Below are 14,344 nucleotides of genomic sequence, written 5' to 3' on the forward strand. Positions count from 1 at the left end.
TTGTGTATAATTTAAAATGGTCAGCAAAAAGCATTATTTTTTTCAAGAAATTAAGTAATACCTCCATCAAGAAATTGGAGAACAACACATTCTATGGCAAGTCACTGTTTAATCTCATATTTTGCACCAAAGATAAAACATTGACGTGTTTCTAGAGCAAAGACCTTCTCAGTGATGCACCTACAATATCCTCACGTTCACCTTGTGGTACAACTGGCAGAATTTGTCAGAAGTCACCGCCTAGAACAACAGTGATTCCACCAAATGGTTTTTCATTGTTACAAACATCCTGGAGTGAACGGTCAACTACTTCAATACAAAACCTATGCTGCATCGAGACTTTATCCTAAATTATCAGTTTTGTTTATTTAAACAGATCTGCTTGGAGCGAATCCTTTTTGAAGCCGCACATAGAGTTCTCCAACACATCAAAAGGAATAGCAAAAGTTGAATGAGTTGTTCTACCACCATCTAATAAAAGCGACGCAATACCAGATGAGGCAACTGCAATCATAATATGTCCTTGATGACGACATTTAGCTGCAATCGTATTATACACAAATGTCTTTCCTGTACCTGCAACTCCATTTAAGAAGAAAATTCCCCCTGTATTTTGCATGACTGAATCAACCACAGTATCAAATGCATGGCATTACTCATTGTTAAGATGATCAATGTTACGGTTGATTTGTTCATCTTGTAAATCAAACTGGAGTTGGCGTTGCTCCCAAATTAGTCTATTTCCAATCCCTTTAATTTGTTCCATTTTTTGAGTGGTTGGGGCATCGGGGGAAAGTCTTCTAGAGTTTTGTTTTTAGATTCCATGAGAAACTGCTCCAATAGATGCAACCCGTGTAATGTCACTGCGCAGAAAAATTGTGTATTAATAATATAATATAGGCTACATGAAGGAGACATTAATATAATATCTGTCACCTGCTCTTTTGATGGATTAGGAATGTTGAAGATAGTTCGTAATTTGTGCGCTAGGTCGTCGCATATACTTTTTGAGAATCTATCCCACAAATGGATGTGGTTGCACCGATTGCATTCTAACAGAATAATGCCGAACAATCTCCTTAGCTGATATCCAGTATTCATTATCGCTGCTTCTTCTAAACAATGTATCCACTCTCCATCATCTTCAAGAAGTCCACGTGCAACACACGTAGCCTTGAATGTTGGATGACGAATACCTTCAAAATTGCGAAGATCCTCAAATGATGTTGGGCCCTTTACGATGGTCAATAGTAGACGCAAATAAAACCTCTCTCCCTCGTTCGGCTTGGCAAAATATATCCTGCCAATAGCATAACCACTACTTATTTTAGTCCATACCTTTTCTGTTTTGTGCCAAACAAAGTGCTCGGGGAATTTTTGGTAAGTATAGGCCCGAGCATCTAGATTTGAAGCACAACAGTCGAAGAATGAAGTGAGACTCGACTTTTGTCGTTTCGCCCTCTCAAGAATATTCTCCATCGCTTCCTTAGGGTTGAACACAACATGATGCATACCTGGCAACAAATCATAACTTAACAGTATGGCATTCCAGTATAACTTAATAGTATATTGATGAAATTTGTTTAATCAAGTGTTAAATACCTTGCAAGTGAAGAGATAATCTTACAACAGTTGGAAACTCTTCATGTAAGGAAAACCCAAATAGCCGCCAAGCTACTTCTGGTGGTCCAATATATCTGGCATCAATGTACTGTTTAATCTCATTTCCGCCGTCCAACACCATTGTTGTTCTGTCATTGCCCTTGTAGATGTACTTGTGGATGTACTTAACACATTGCAATCCCAAGACACACACCCGACATTAATGTGACAATTAAACATCCTCACCAACTGTGGATTATATGGGACAACATTCCTATTGTCAACCTCTTTGTCTTTCACTATATAGACCGTCTGCGTGTTTGCGGCGATATAAAGTGGATAACCGTCTTTTTGTATAGTTGTCGTGTCTGTAAACTCATGTGGAAAATGCTTTGTGCACTTGCTATTTTCCATACACGGTGAGTTCATATTTTTAACACCACACGGTCCATGGATCATACAACTCTTTATTGTATCAAAGAGCAAGGGATCCTTATCTGGGTCGGGAAATTCTGCAGATATAATTCAATCAATTTGGGCTGCGGTACGAATTTTATCTTCATGCTTGATGAAAAAGAGTGCATGCATGTGCGGGAGGCCACGCTTATGAAATTCAGTGGTGTACACATGAGCTACTTCACGGCCAAACACATTTTTCTTCTTGATAAATTTCATTAAAGCTCTTCTCTTCAATTCGAAAACACGGGCAAGAACATCAGGTCAATCAAACGCATTTTGGTTCTCTAAAAGGGCTTCTTGCACTTCTGGCCAGTGAGGATTAGCCGTCATCGTAAGGAATATATCTGGATGCTTATTGTAACGTGTTATAGCCATCGAGTCTTAAAAGATCTTATACATGTACCTTGGACTTCCAATGAACGATGATGGCAAAATAAACCGCTAACCAACCTAATCAGGATCCATACCCTCAGCTAAATCTGTCAAACTCATGTACACTTCAGCACGAAGATCCTTTTGGTGGGTACAATGATAGTATAGCCGATTTTGCTCAGTAGAAGCCCAAGCATCACACAAAAACTCCTGAAATAATTTTCCACCATGGAGTATTGCTGAATATTCAGTATGACGTTCAAAAGAACGATATGCATAGAACACCATCTGAGTCAATTGCCTCGAATCGTTGTCATTGACATCATAAAGTTTCATTTCGGCTGACCATCCAAGCTCACCCCGAGGGAAAAACAAAAGATAATGCAGGGTAGATAAGCGGGATTACATTCATCAATCCGCTTCAGTGCATTGCCTGATCTATACTGAAGAATGATATCCCTTGTGCTTCTGATTTCAGTTCCATCCCCAGGTATAACAACTTCAATTTCATTTGCTGAAAGAAGATTGTATCGTCGTCGGTCAGTATATGTATTATAATGGAGATAAGCTGCCACGTCATTTTCCTCACCTGGGCGAGCACTCAATATATCATATGTTTGACGAAATTTTACAACAAATCTATTACAATTTGACAATGTACTCTGAATGACATCTAAAACATCACGTCTCAATTCTGGATTTCGGCGATGACACACATCAAGGGCAATCGGGTCATAAAACATAGAGTTGAGCATAAGTCGGATCTTTCTCGTGTTCCGCAATAATGATCCAATTTGATGGCGTAATTCACCATGAACGGTGAATGGAATAGGACCGCTACCGCTGAATATTCGGTCATCCGATTGACAACCGAGATTGGTAAATGCATTAGCCAAGTTATACTGACGAAGATGTTGTCTAAATGACCTGGCTTTGGCGTCACTACCATCATATAGATCTTGAATTGCAGGAGGCAATGGACTAAGTAGAGGAAGACTGACTTTTCCTTGTTTGCAACACATCCCTAAAAGGGTCTTTTGACCGATGTATTTGCTAGCCTTTCATCTTTCCAGTGCAGAGCTTTACAAAAAGAGCATTCCACATCCATCTTTCCAAGATAATGGCGGACATTGTTGTGCATATTAGCAGGTTCTGCTATATTGACACTAGCTGTAAGAGGTTGAAAATAATCATCCACTTCCATTTCACTTTGGGTGTCACTAACATGTAGGAAAAAAATCCTAATGAATGTTAGGAGTGGATTTTTTTTTTTAAAATGCTATAGAAAACATAATGAAATTCAACTTATATATATGAAGACATTGATACTGGAATATTATGAAGGTATGCTTCTAAGTTCCTTCTAGTTCGTTTGTTCATTCTACCACTTATACGCTCTTTTTCTCTTCTATTACGTTGGGCTAACTTGCATCGAGAAGTCTGAGAAGGTGTATAAGCATTGGTCGGACTAACACTAAGATCATCCACTTCCATTTCATTTTGGGTGTCACTAACATGTAGAAAAAAAAAAAAAAATAATGGGCTAGGAATGGAAATATTTTTGACTGAAAACAATGCAGAAAACACACAAAAGAAATGAAACTTACATATGGGAAGACATGGACACGGTATATTTTGAAGGTCCGCTTCTAAGTTCCTTCTTGTTAAACTTTGTCGCTTCTACCACTTATGAGCTCTCTTTCTCTTCTATTGCGTTGGGCCAACTTGCGCCGAGAAGGCTGAGAGGGTGTAAAAGCATTGGTCGGAATAACATTAAGAGTGGATTGTGGAAAAGTAACTACAACCTCATTTTGCACAGGAGGTGATTGGACTTGATGGCCTTCATTTCCTTGTTTTTCCAAAAACTGCATTTTATATTTGATAAAACATAACCATTAGAAGGCAGTGAACAACCACCGCATATAATGAACGTATATATGTTACATACCTTAGCAAGGGTAGCAAGCACATGGTCAATGACCCGTTGTTTATGCTCACGTACTCGATTTATATAATCCAATTCTCTTTGTTGCATGATACAAGTACATGAAAAGCCGCATAAAAAATTAAATGAGAACATTGTCAAATTAACAAAAGAGTTTTTCTTTGTTACAAAATTTAAAAGTTTGAAATCATGTAAGAATCAAACATAACCAAATTGTGAAAAAGGAACTTCAAATACCGAACAGATCACAGAGGTTCATTAGTAGATTTAGGTGGTGCGTCGACAACAGAAACATCAAATGCACTTGCAGGTGGTGCCTTATCCATGGCTGATAATCAAACATTGATAAGAGAACTTATTATTTTACATCAAGGAACATTCCATCCTCACATTTTTATGGGAAAATTGAATGAGAACCAAACTCAATTGAAGTTTTGCTATCAAATCGATTAACCAATTATGAAGTTTTGCTTTAACCACCTTGCGTCAATGAAACTACATAACGAAGACCTAAAACTTCCAACTTTGATTTCTTTACCTCTTTAGCTTTAAAATAAAGGAATAACACAACATATATTAATAATCATCAGGGTGCAATTGTTGTACGTAGACTTGCATGAGGTCCAGGTCCAAATATGCATGAGGTCATACATTAACACGCTAAAATATAGATTAAAATTATTTGACATAATCATATAATATATTTGATATCCGTTTTTAGAACATATTAAGTACATAAGTCAACATTTTAATATCTAAAATCTCCATGTCTATGCTCAGTTTAATATAGAGAAGTTGGGGATAGGTGGAATGGTTGACCCATATGTTAAGGCCGTGGTTTCTCTTTCACTATGGGACCTATGACCTATCACATATGACAGGCAGGTATTTTGAGTCCATCAAAGCCTCCTTTTGAATGTTTCTGCTAAGATTAAGAAAAATAAAGTCCAGTGTGGGTGTTGTGGCCTTGCTTGGTGCTTGGGGAGTTGGGGACCATGCAAGAAAGTTTTTGTTCTTTATACTTTGAGTTTTCATCTGCCGTGACCGTGATATATAAGATTATTAATATTGATTATGATCAACAGGGAGTTTAGCAACTATTGAAATTCGAAAGCAGAACTGTCACCAGAATGTAAATTTCCTCACTCATATTTTTTTATTGATAAACGTAAAAAAGAATAAAGTTTACCTACGAAATGAACGATAAAACTCAAAACGTAAGTAAACTAAAACTTATTACGTGTCTAATTTATCAAAGATTTCTACTCTCAATTCTATCGAAATAGAGTGGAGTAACAAATTCGTTTCACTCCTAGTTCTTTCACAAAGTAATGTTCTTTGCGTATAAATAATCTTAACTAAAGTCTAATGAGAGATTTACGAAATGATAACTAGACTACGATGCAACTACCCACAAGATGCAACTAGTCGACTATTTAAACAACTATGGAAATACTACGTCGATTCTATGATAAGGAGTTAGAGGGGGATTGATTCCACCTTAGCTCAACTTAATCCACTAACGACGAATCGTTGTAATCCGAATTGAATCGCCACAGAAACATCAGTTATTCCTAATCCCTAATTACACATGGCATTTCTACCAATTCATAACTAGCATGTGAACGATTACACCCATTCTCATGGTGAACTAATCATTTCTAGAGTGGAAAGGAAATTACAACGACTCTACGATAATCGGAATCAAGCTTTCATCAAGGCTTCTCAACCCCCTCTAATAGAGGTTTAGCCGAGAATCATCACGCTATCATTCCCAATTAAATTCGAATAAGACATGATATAAAGATTTGAACTTTACTTGTTTAAACTCAATTCAAAACTACTCATGCAATAATTGAATTAAACTAATAATGACAAATAAGTAAATCTAAGAATTGAACTAAATAAGTAAATGGAAAATGAAACTAGATTACCAAGAACACTATTTTATTAATCTAATGAATAATAAAACAATAATTCAAATACTAAATTAATAATCTACTTTGTTCTAAACTAATTAATTAAACATGAAACTAGATCTAAAACAAGATATGAAAAACTAATTAATTAACTAATTGAAATTCTAAAACTAAGTTCTAAAACTAATTAATGGAGGCTAACTAATCCAATTCTTAATCTAGGTCTAACTATCTATCATTAACAAAGAGCTAAGCTTTTGTTTTTATATGTTTCAGATCCAAAAATCATGCATGGGATTGGAGCCATGTTTTGGGCCAGAGAATCAGGCCCAAAACCCAATTCTTTCAGTCCAAAAAGGCCTCTTCAGCTGCAGTTGGCTTTGACAAACTTTTCGTCCACTTTTACTCCTCTGATTGGGTCAAGGCTTAGACCATTGGAGAGCTCTTTCCGAGCCGGTCGTTTTGACATAAGGTAGGCCCAATTCCGAGGTCTGAGTCCAAAGATACGACCTTCGGAAGTTCTCACGACTTTGTGTGTTGTTGTTTACCTCGCCGACTTTTCAGCTTTTGACCCGGCTTTACAAAGGCTTTGTCTTCTTGAATCTTGGCCTTTAATCACGGAACTCCTTAGCAACCGACCTTTTGCTCCTTTATCTCGCTAAAGTGGCACATTTACGCACATCATGGACTTTGAAGCCCCGAAATGCATAAAAACACGTAATCAGTATTAACTTTTAATTATTACTCACATAATTGGTTTAAAAGTATGATGGTTAAGGGGTTAAAACTACAGTTTTGGGCTCTTATAATTTACTTACGCCAGAAGAGCAAGCACTTAAAAGAAACTGTATGATGGTTAAGGGGTTAAAACTATTATACAGTTTTTTATCATTTACTTTTAGACCAATTTACATGACCTAGAGGCGCATGAATAACCTTTCATGTGAGCTATGTGTCTCTAACATATTTTGGACATCGACGATAACACATCATCGTTTAAACAGCCAAGATGGTGTGTTTGTAACTTGTAAGACTGATCATTAGTTTTTCTTCCCGACAAATTATCCGAGGCCGATAATTTTCGTGTCGGAATGACATCCAAGTATTGTCCATATCCAATATATGTATCTCCAATGATATCAACAGTTTTTACAATTGCCTAATGTAGTTTTCAACTGATTTGTTATATAAATTCAAATCCTTATACAGGACATGCCAACAGCACCGACAGAGCATGATACATTATTTTATTCATTTTCGAATCGATTTGAAAACGGGGTAGTTTTCTAGATTCAAATGGTCTTCCATAGATCATGCATTCATGCATAGTAAAAGTATTCTTTTAGGGGGGTCACGCTTTGTTGATTCACTTTTCGGACAATGCGCCCCAATAGGCGATATAAAGCATATAACCGATTATTTTCATCATTTAGCTTCTTGTTAATGTTCCCTTTTAAGTATTTTTTTTTTCATTTCCAAAGTAGGTCCATTACACTCATAAGCAAGAGGATGATTGAAACAAATGTAAGTAGTAAAAAAGGGTAGATCGTCCAACAGATTATAGCATCTCAAAGTTCTCAAGCTAAAAGGATGGGACAAAAAAGAACAAAATCTACAAAGGGTTATAGAAGGATTGGCTAATAGTTTTTCGTACCTTTTCAATACAAATGAAAATCTCCATTCATTTTATGCTCATCATGAGGAGGTAAGAAGTAATTACGGTCTTGATTCCTTCTCCCCATTCACCGCATCTATCGCTATGGAAATGGCCGATGCCTTGAGTCTACTACCGACCTCCCCGTCCTCGGCTTCTCAACTTCTCATCATGTCACCTAATCCTTTCATTCCACCGATGTCTCCGTCGCCTAGTAGCATTTCACACTCATCCATGGTGTGGCCACAACCAAATGTTCCTACCTTGCATCTTCCCCGAAGCAATCTCGATCTAGTCGCCTCGGATCATACCTTAATGCAAGAGATGGCGAATTTTAAGCACAAAAGAACATCAACATCAACATCGCTGAGCTCCTCAATCAATTATCATGTTTCTCTCAACCACGGCTAATTCCTACATCTGGCAACAGCCCGATTCGTACAAAATCTCTAGCACCATCAAATTTGGAAGACATCTTCAGTGCAGAGATGTTATTTATGAGAGTAAGTTACTTGATCAGTATGATGCTGATAAACACTTGATTGTGTTTTGGATTTCTTGTGAGGCTGGGACGTATGTTAGGACTAGGTGTGTTCATTTGGGTTTGTTGTTGGGTGTTGGTGGACATATGCAGGAGTTGAGGAGAGTTAGGTCTGGGATTATGGGTGAGAAGGGTAATATGGTTACTATGCATGATGTTATGGATCTTGCCGGGGTTTTGATAATAATAGAGATGAGAATTATCTTCGGCGTGTTATTATGCCGCTTGAGAACCCAAATGATTAAGAATTTGATCAAAATAATACCTTGACGGTTCTAAACCTCTGAAAGATGGCCTTAACATCCTCACGCATAACCACATCCTTATCGTCTTTATCAATCACTGTTGATGTTTTTTCTCCAGCCAGATGCTTTCTCTTCATTTTCTTGGCCTATCTGCGGGGAGACTTTTCATCATTCAAGAACAACAACTTTGGGGTTGTTTTGTAGAGTATGGAAAGAGATTTTATCTATTTTGAATAACGAACAATTGAAATCGGCAAAAAGAGCGAAATTCCTTTTTTATGCGAATTATTATAAAATCGATGTGTCGATTCTCGAGAGAAAAAGAGGGTCGACGACGGGGTCACTGGGAGCATTCTCAACTACTCAGTATTCATGGTCTTTGATAACTTTAAAATATTTTTAGTGATATGGTCGTCTAAAGGTTGAAAACATTTCAATATTAATTCACATAAATCTCTTCATTCTCTTTCTTTCAAGACATACAACCATTGTAACACTAAATGAAATATAGTTAGCAATTGACAAGGAAGCCAATGAAAATTTACGCAGGGACTCGCTTAATGAGCTCACACTGCCTTATTCAATCCATTGATGCAGAGGGATGACTAAATTCCCACATTGACTATATCACATTTAAGTGAGAAAAACTAAATTCCCAAATAAAGAAATTAGGGCAAAATTATCACAAACTAGTAAAACGTGTGAAACTCACGTGCCAATGGAAACGTAAAACCCTAAGGGCATAACAGTCAAATAGAACATACCTTAAATTACCAAGGTCCTTTATATAAACCCCTCTTTCTCTCCTCCTCTCCTCACTTCACTTCAGCTGCAATACTTAGTTTTGAGGGTTTAGACAATAATTTAGGGTTTTGTATTAGAAGAAATACCATGTGATGAAATTGGCGTCTTTAATTCTCACGACGGTCATCTGATACTCGTTGATGCAAAACAGATCCAATTTATCTGATGGTTTTCTTTTCTTTTTATTTTTATATGATTTGTTTAGCAAGCGTAATGATGATGAAATTTTATAACCGATGAATTCATGAATGGATAATAAACCTCCTACTCATTCTGAACGCTTGTTCATCAGATTCATTGTTTTATTATTCTTTTGTTATTTATAGATTAAATAGTTATGTGTAAAGCATGCACAATGAGGATTAAATAAGTTCATATTGAAAAAGAGATCGAAAGATCTGTGATTTTTTTAACTTATTATTAGTCCTTTTCATTCTGAGTGCATTGCTTATTACCATTGTGAATATTGATTGTGGAAAAACAAGAGTCAATGATGATAAATCTAAGGCTTGTTTCTCAGAAACATTCGCAGTTGCCGACTAAGAGCTTTCGCCTTTCGCCGGGCTTGAGAGTTAATGCTGCTTTATTCCTTCCTTGGATGTCTGAGACTTTATTGTGTTAGTATTGTTTAGTTCGTTAAAAAAGTATGATGGAAGTGATGAGCCTTTCCCCAGCTTATCGACAATGATTATACTATGCGTTTATATTTTCTCTTTTTAGAGATCTATCAAGCCAGGACTCTGATCCATCAATTATGATTTTACTGTAATTGGAATTGTATATGGTATTGGTTAGCTTAGGAATTAGTATTTGTGTAGACAACGTTGGTGATGATTAGTGTCATGTATTGATTAATGTGAAATGTAGGAATCGTCTAGAATAATGTTTAATATTGACATAGAAAATGTAATTTGGAATGTAGGCCACACGTCATTGAGTAGTGTAATTCTTAATGGGCGTAATAAATAAATTTAGTAATGCATTACTTTTGAGTTAATTAATTCATGTTTTAGCTACAGTACTTGGTTTCAGTAAGTCTAATGTGTCTGATTTTTTGTTTTTTTAATATTTTTTTTTCAAATTTGCACATTGAGGTTCTATTAAGTTGATTGGTTAGAGTTCAAATGATCAATTAAAATAGCCAATGATGACAGTTTCAAGGCTTGTTTCTCAGAAACATTCGCAGTGGCCGCCTAAGAGCTTTCGCCTTCGCCAGGCTTGAGAGCTAATGCTGCTTCATTCCTTCCTTGGATGTCTGAGACTTTGCTTCATGTTTTATTATCTAGTGTTTTAGTTTATAGACAAGTTGAGAGAATCATTTCAGCATGTTTGCTGATGTGCTGTCTTAGACTGCTGTTTAATTTGGTGAAAATGCTTGTTTTGATTTTATTAGTGTTGTCTAGAATGGATGTGATGAGCCTTTCCCCAGATTATCGACTATGATTATACTATGCGTTTATATTTCTCATTTTTGAGATCTATCAAGCCAGGACTCTGATCCATTAGAACAAATTAAAGCTGTTATTTGTTTGAATTGTTAGTTAAACTAGTGTCTGCTATGCCTCTAGGATTATTGCTATGTTTATAAGTGACAGATTTAAGGATGTGTTGGTTTATGGGTTTGATATGTTTGATACTTCAATCTGTTGGAAAACAGTCGATGATGACAGATTTTAAGGCTTGTTTCTCAGAAACATTCGCAGTGGCCGCCTAAGAGCTTTCGCCTTCGCCGGGCTTGAGAGCTTATGCTGCTTTATTCCTTCCTTGGATGTCTGAAACTTTTTAATAAATAGATTGTTTGCATTTTTGTGCTTAATTCATCTTTCGGAATGTTTTTTTGGTGTTCTGAAATGTTTTCTTCATTTTCAGTTATAAACTGGAAGCAATCATTTTCAATTATAAACTGGAAGCAACTGTGAGTTATTAGGAATCATTATCCATAAGTTAGGGCTCAAATAAGTTAATATTTAAGAAATTGATTGATTTTTGGTGATTTTTAATACATTATCTTTTCTGTGCCCTGTTTGCGGTTGGGTTTTATTGATTAGTGAGTACAGAGTCAAATAATTGGATAGTTTGGTTGTTGATGACTATTTTGAAGGCTTGTTTCTCAGAAACATTTGCAGTGGCCATCTTAGTGCTTTTGCCTTTGCCACGCTTAAGAGCTTATTCTTCTTCAATCCTTCCTTGGATGTTTGAGACTTTATTGTCTGAATATGGTGTTGCATCGTTTCCTTGGCCATTGTTTATTTTACATGTTTTACATTTTAGTGGTTTTGACTTTGTTCTAGAGGATTGAAGTGATGAGCCTTTCCCCAGCTTATCGACTATGATTAAACTGTGCGTTTATATTTCTCTTTTTGAGATCTATCAAGCCAGGAATCTGATCAATTTCTCTGAACAAACGTTCTGTAATATTCAGCAGAGAAAGCTATCAATGGCTGATTTCTCAGTAGTATAATATGTTATGGTTTTCTTTACTTCTTTGGAACTTGTTTCTTGCTATAATATCACAGGTTCTTCCTTAATGCCAAGTAGTTTGGATTGAATTTCACTGTTACTTGGAGAACTGTAGTTTTTCTGCAGGAATTTCTGATTGGTTACTAATTTTTCATTGTCTAATGTTTGGGCTGCTCGCATGCTCTATTCCCCTTGGATTTGTTACTGTTGATGTTAAACGTTTGAGTTCCCCAGAATTGTTCCAGAGTATTTTTTGTGGCAGTTTGAATGTTTGAGTTCCACATGTACCGATTCAACAAGTAATTTTTTAATGTGACTCAAATGTAAACACAGGCAAAAGTTTTTAGATTCCGAGGTTTACCACTGGTTTTATACTGATTTGCATCACAAGTTAGTTGTTGTCAATAAATGTAGCGTATTAAATTGCATTAACTAGGTTACTACAATTGCTAAGATTCTTTCCCTTCTGTCTAAAAGATTTAACACTAGACATATATGGCAAAATTTCAGAAGATTTATTGATTGAGCTTGTGACTGAATTTAGCTTCACAGAGAGTTTAGGACTTTAGTAGGAACTCCGATAACAAGAATGTACATGACCAGCAAGTTCTACACGAGAGTTTGTTACACGCTTTAGGCGTGTTAATGTCAGAAAAGACACTCCTCTTCATTCAGAGAGAATCTGCAACAAATTTACATTCACCATCAAGTTCACCATATATACTTTATGTGATATGCATTTATGTATTAAGTTAATATGGTGGAATACAATTTTTACTGTGCACATCTTTAGAAGGGTGTTTAATACTGTAAAATACTTAATATGTAAAATCTATCTTAGATAAGATTGAGGAAGTGCAATGAGAATATACATCTCCAACATTATGAGATTTCCTCATGTGATTTTGAGGCAAGTGTAATGCCCTCCTTTTAACAACTAGAGAGTATGAGATTACCCTTCTTCTTACGTGCTCTTGAAGCAAGTAATGCCCTCATTTAACACCTATATGGTTAACAAGATTGAATACAGATCAGCTGACTGTGAGTACTGTCTAAAATGTATGAAAAAGATGACGTGCATACTTTTTAGACCACTCCGAACCAGCTGAACCTTGCTCGACCAGTGGTTACACACAGGGATCTTACTGCTCGTTGATTGTCCCACAGTTTCAGCTTAAAGGAATTGTTCAAACTTGTCAGGTACCACAATCCTTTGGGTTTGCAGTACCTAAAGCAACATTCATCACTAATGAGTAATGAGTAATTAAAACATCTTGGAATCCGGCCCTCGTTAGATCCTTTGGCCAAGTAAAATAATATTTCAATAAGGCAAAAGAAGAATGCAGAACATATAGAATTACACATGAAATCTAACAGTAACATACTACACATAAAAGCAGAGGAATTGCATACTTATATACAGGAGGCTATAACATCCGCAATCCCAACGTGCCCTTGATGACGATTTTTTTTTTTTTTTTTTTTTTTGTGCTGGACCCAAGTAACGTCTGGGCTGCCTACGTACCATGGAGGGACAGTCTAACCCCACTTATAGGATCAAGCACACGTAGTTCTTCAATGTTTCATTTGATGTTTCCGGTTACATTAGATTATTACATAACACAATGCCATCTCTCTGGAATTCTTAGTTTCGGTCTTACAAAGTTGCCGCTGATGAAGCCTTCCACCATGAGTTTGTAGGCCTCCTCGGTTAAACGAATCCCATCCCAGTGAACATGCTTGGTTGGATCAGAGCAAACTGGAACGCCTTCAGCACCGCACATCCTTGATGAATCAAAATTGTATGATCCTCCATTCCCGCAACAAGCTTTCCTCAAGGAGCTCTTTTGGAAGCCTAGAACAGCACGGTTGCTGAAGGAGAGCAAATGAATGCGTCGTAATAGCTAGCATACACAATGTGAACACGAGGGTGCTCAAACCTGAGCTCGGTTAAGGCCTGCTCAAGGTGATTATTGTGAAGCCTTGCAAAGTTATTATAGCCTTCTCGGCACTTATTCTTGTCGTAGTTCCTTCTATCATCACTGGGGAACATTGTCAGGTAGCTAGGCAGGCATCCCATTGGCAAACTTCCAGGGACTATCAGGTTAACAGCCCCCATATGGATGAGTCTCTTCAAAGCATCCTTAATAGTCTGCACGACTTCAGGCACATAACCAACTACCTCGTTCATGGTTTTCCCTTGAAAGAAAGCATAATTATAATCATTGGCCCCAATCTGCCCCACCAAGAAGATAGACTTCTTTAACTTCTGACGACAGTCTGCAACATAAAAGAAAATAATGATCAATACTATGAATGTGTGACATAATAAGAGGAAATAGT

At 36.7% G+C, this 14,344-nt stretch overlaps 1 protein-coding gene, 1 long non-coding RNA gene and 8 other non-coding genes across 10 annotated transcripts; 8 read left to right on the forward strand and 2 right to left on the reverse strand.

Moving 5' to 3' along the window:
- Positions 1-364: 364 nt before the first annotated feature.
- LOC147491454 (uncharacterized) lies at positions 365-1,744 on the reverse strand. The gene is made up of 3 exons (XM_086567254.1): positions 1,603-1,744; positions 1,005-1,514; positions 365-606 (listed from the first exon to the last, which is right to left on the reverse strand). Exons 1-3 carry the CDS (start codon positions 1,742-1,744, stop codon positions 365-367), a joined length of 894 nt encoding a protein of 297 aa, XP_086423380.1.
- Positions 1,745-9,554: 7,810 nt separating this feature from the next.
- LOC147491455 (uncharacterized) lies at positions 9,555-13,867 on the reverse strand. Its single transcript, XR_015199383.1, has 3 exons — positions 13,415-13,867; positions 13,085-13,229; positions 9,555-13,004 (listed from the first exon to the last, which is right to left on the reverse strand). It is a non-coding gene; the product is annotated as an uncharacterized LOC147491455 (long non-coding RNA).
- Positions 9,624-9,712, forward strand: LOC147491456 (small nucleolar RNA Z161/Z228). Its single transcript, XR_015200503.1, has one exon. It is a non-coding gene; the product is annotated as a small nucleolar RNA Z161/Z228 (small nucleolar RNA).
- On the forward strand, positions 9,750-9,818 carry LOC147491457 (small nucleolar RNA Z105). Its single transcript, XR_015200591.1, has one exon. It is a non-coding gene; the product is annotated as a small nucleolar RNA Z105 (small nucleolar RNA).
- On the forward strand, positions 10,027-10,151 carry LOC147491458 (small nucleolar RNA SNORD14). The gene has a single exon (XR_015200522.1). It is a non-coding gene; the product is annotated as a small nucleolar RNA SNORD14 (small nucleolar RNA).
- On the forward strand, positions 10,191-10,290 carry LOC147491459 (small nucleolar RNA Z103). The gene has a single exon (XR_015200594.1). It is a non-coding gene; the product is annotated as a small nucleolar RNA Z103 (small nucleolar RNA).
- On the forward strand, positions 10,681-10,804 carry LOC147491460 (small nucleolar RNA SNORD14). The gene has a single exon (XR_015200609.1). It is a non-coding gene; the product is annotated as a small nucleolar RNA SNORD14 (small nucleolar RNA).
- Positions 10,946-11,044, forward strand: LOC147491461 (small nucleolar RNA Z103). Its single transcript, XR_015200595.1, has one exon. It is a non-coding gene; the product is annotated as a small nucleolar RNA Z103 (small nucleolar RNA).
- On the forward strand, positions 11,197-11,321 carry LOC147491462 (small nucleolar RNA SNORD14). Its single transcript, XR_015200541.1, has one exon. It is a non-coding gene; the product is annotated as a small nucleolar RNA SNORD14 (small nucleolar RNA).
- LOC147491463 (small nucleolar RNA Z103) lies at positions 11,836-11,933 on the forward strand. Its single transcript, XR_015200598.1, has one exon. It is a non-coding gene; the product is annotated as a small nucleolar RNA Z103 (small nucleolar RNA).
- Positions 13,868-14,344: the final 477 nt, after the last annotated feature.

Source organism: Coptis chinensis, chromosome 6 (assembly GCF_015680905.1).
Source record: "Coptis chinensis isolate HL-2020 chromosome 6, ASM1568090v1, whole genome shotgun sequence".
Lineage (NCBI taxonomy): Eukaryota > Viridiplantae > Streptophyta > Magnoliopsida > Ranunculales > Ranunculaceae > Coptis > Coptis chinensis.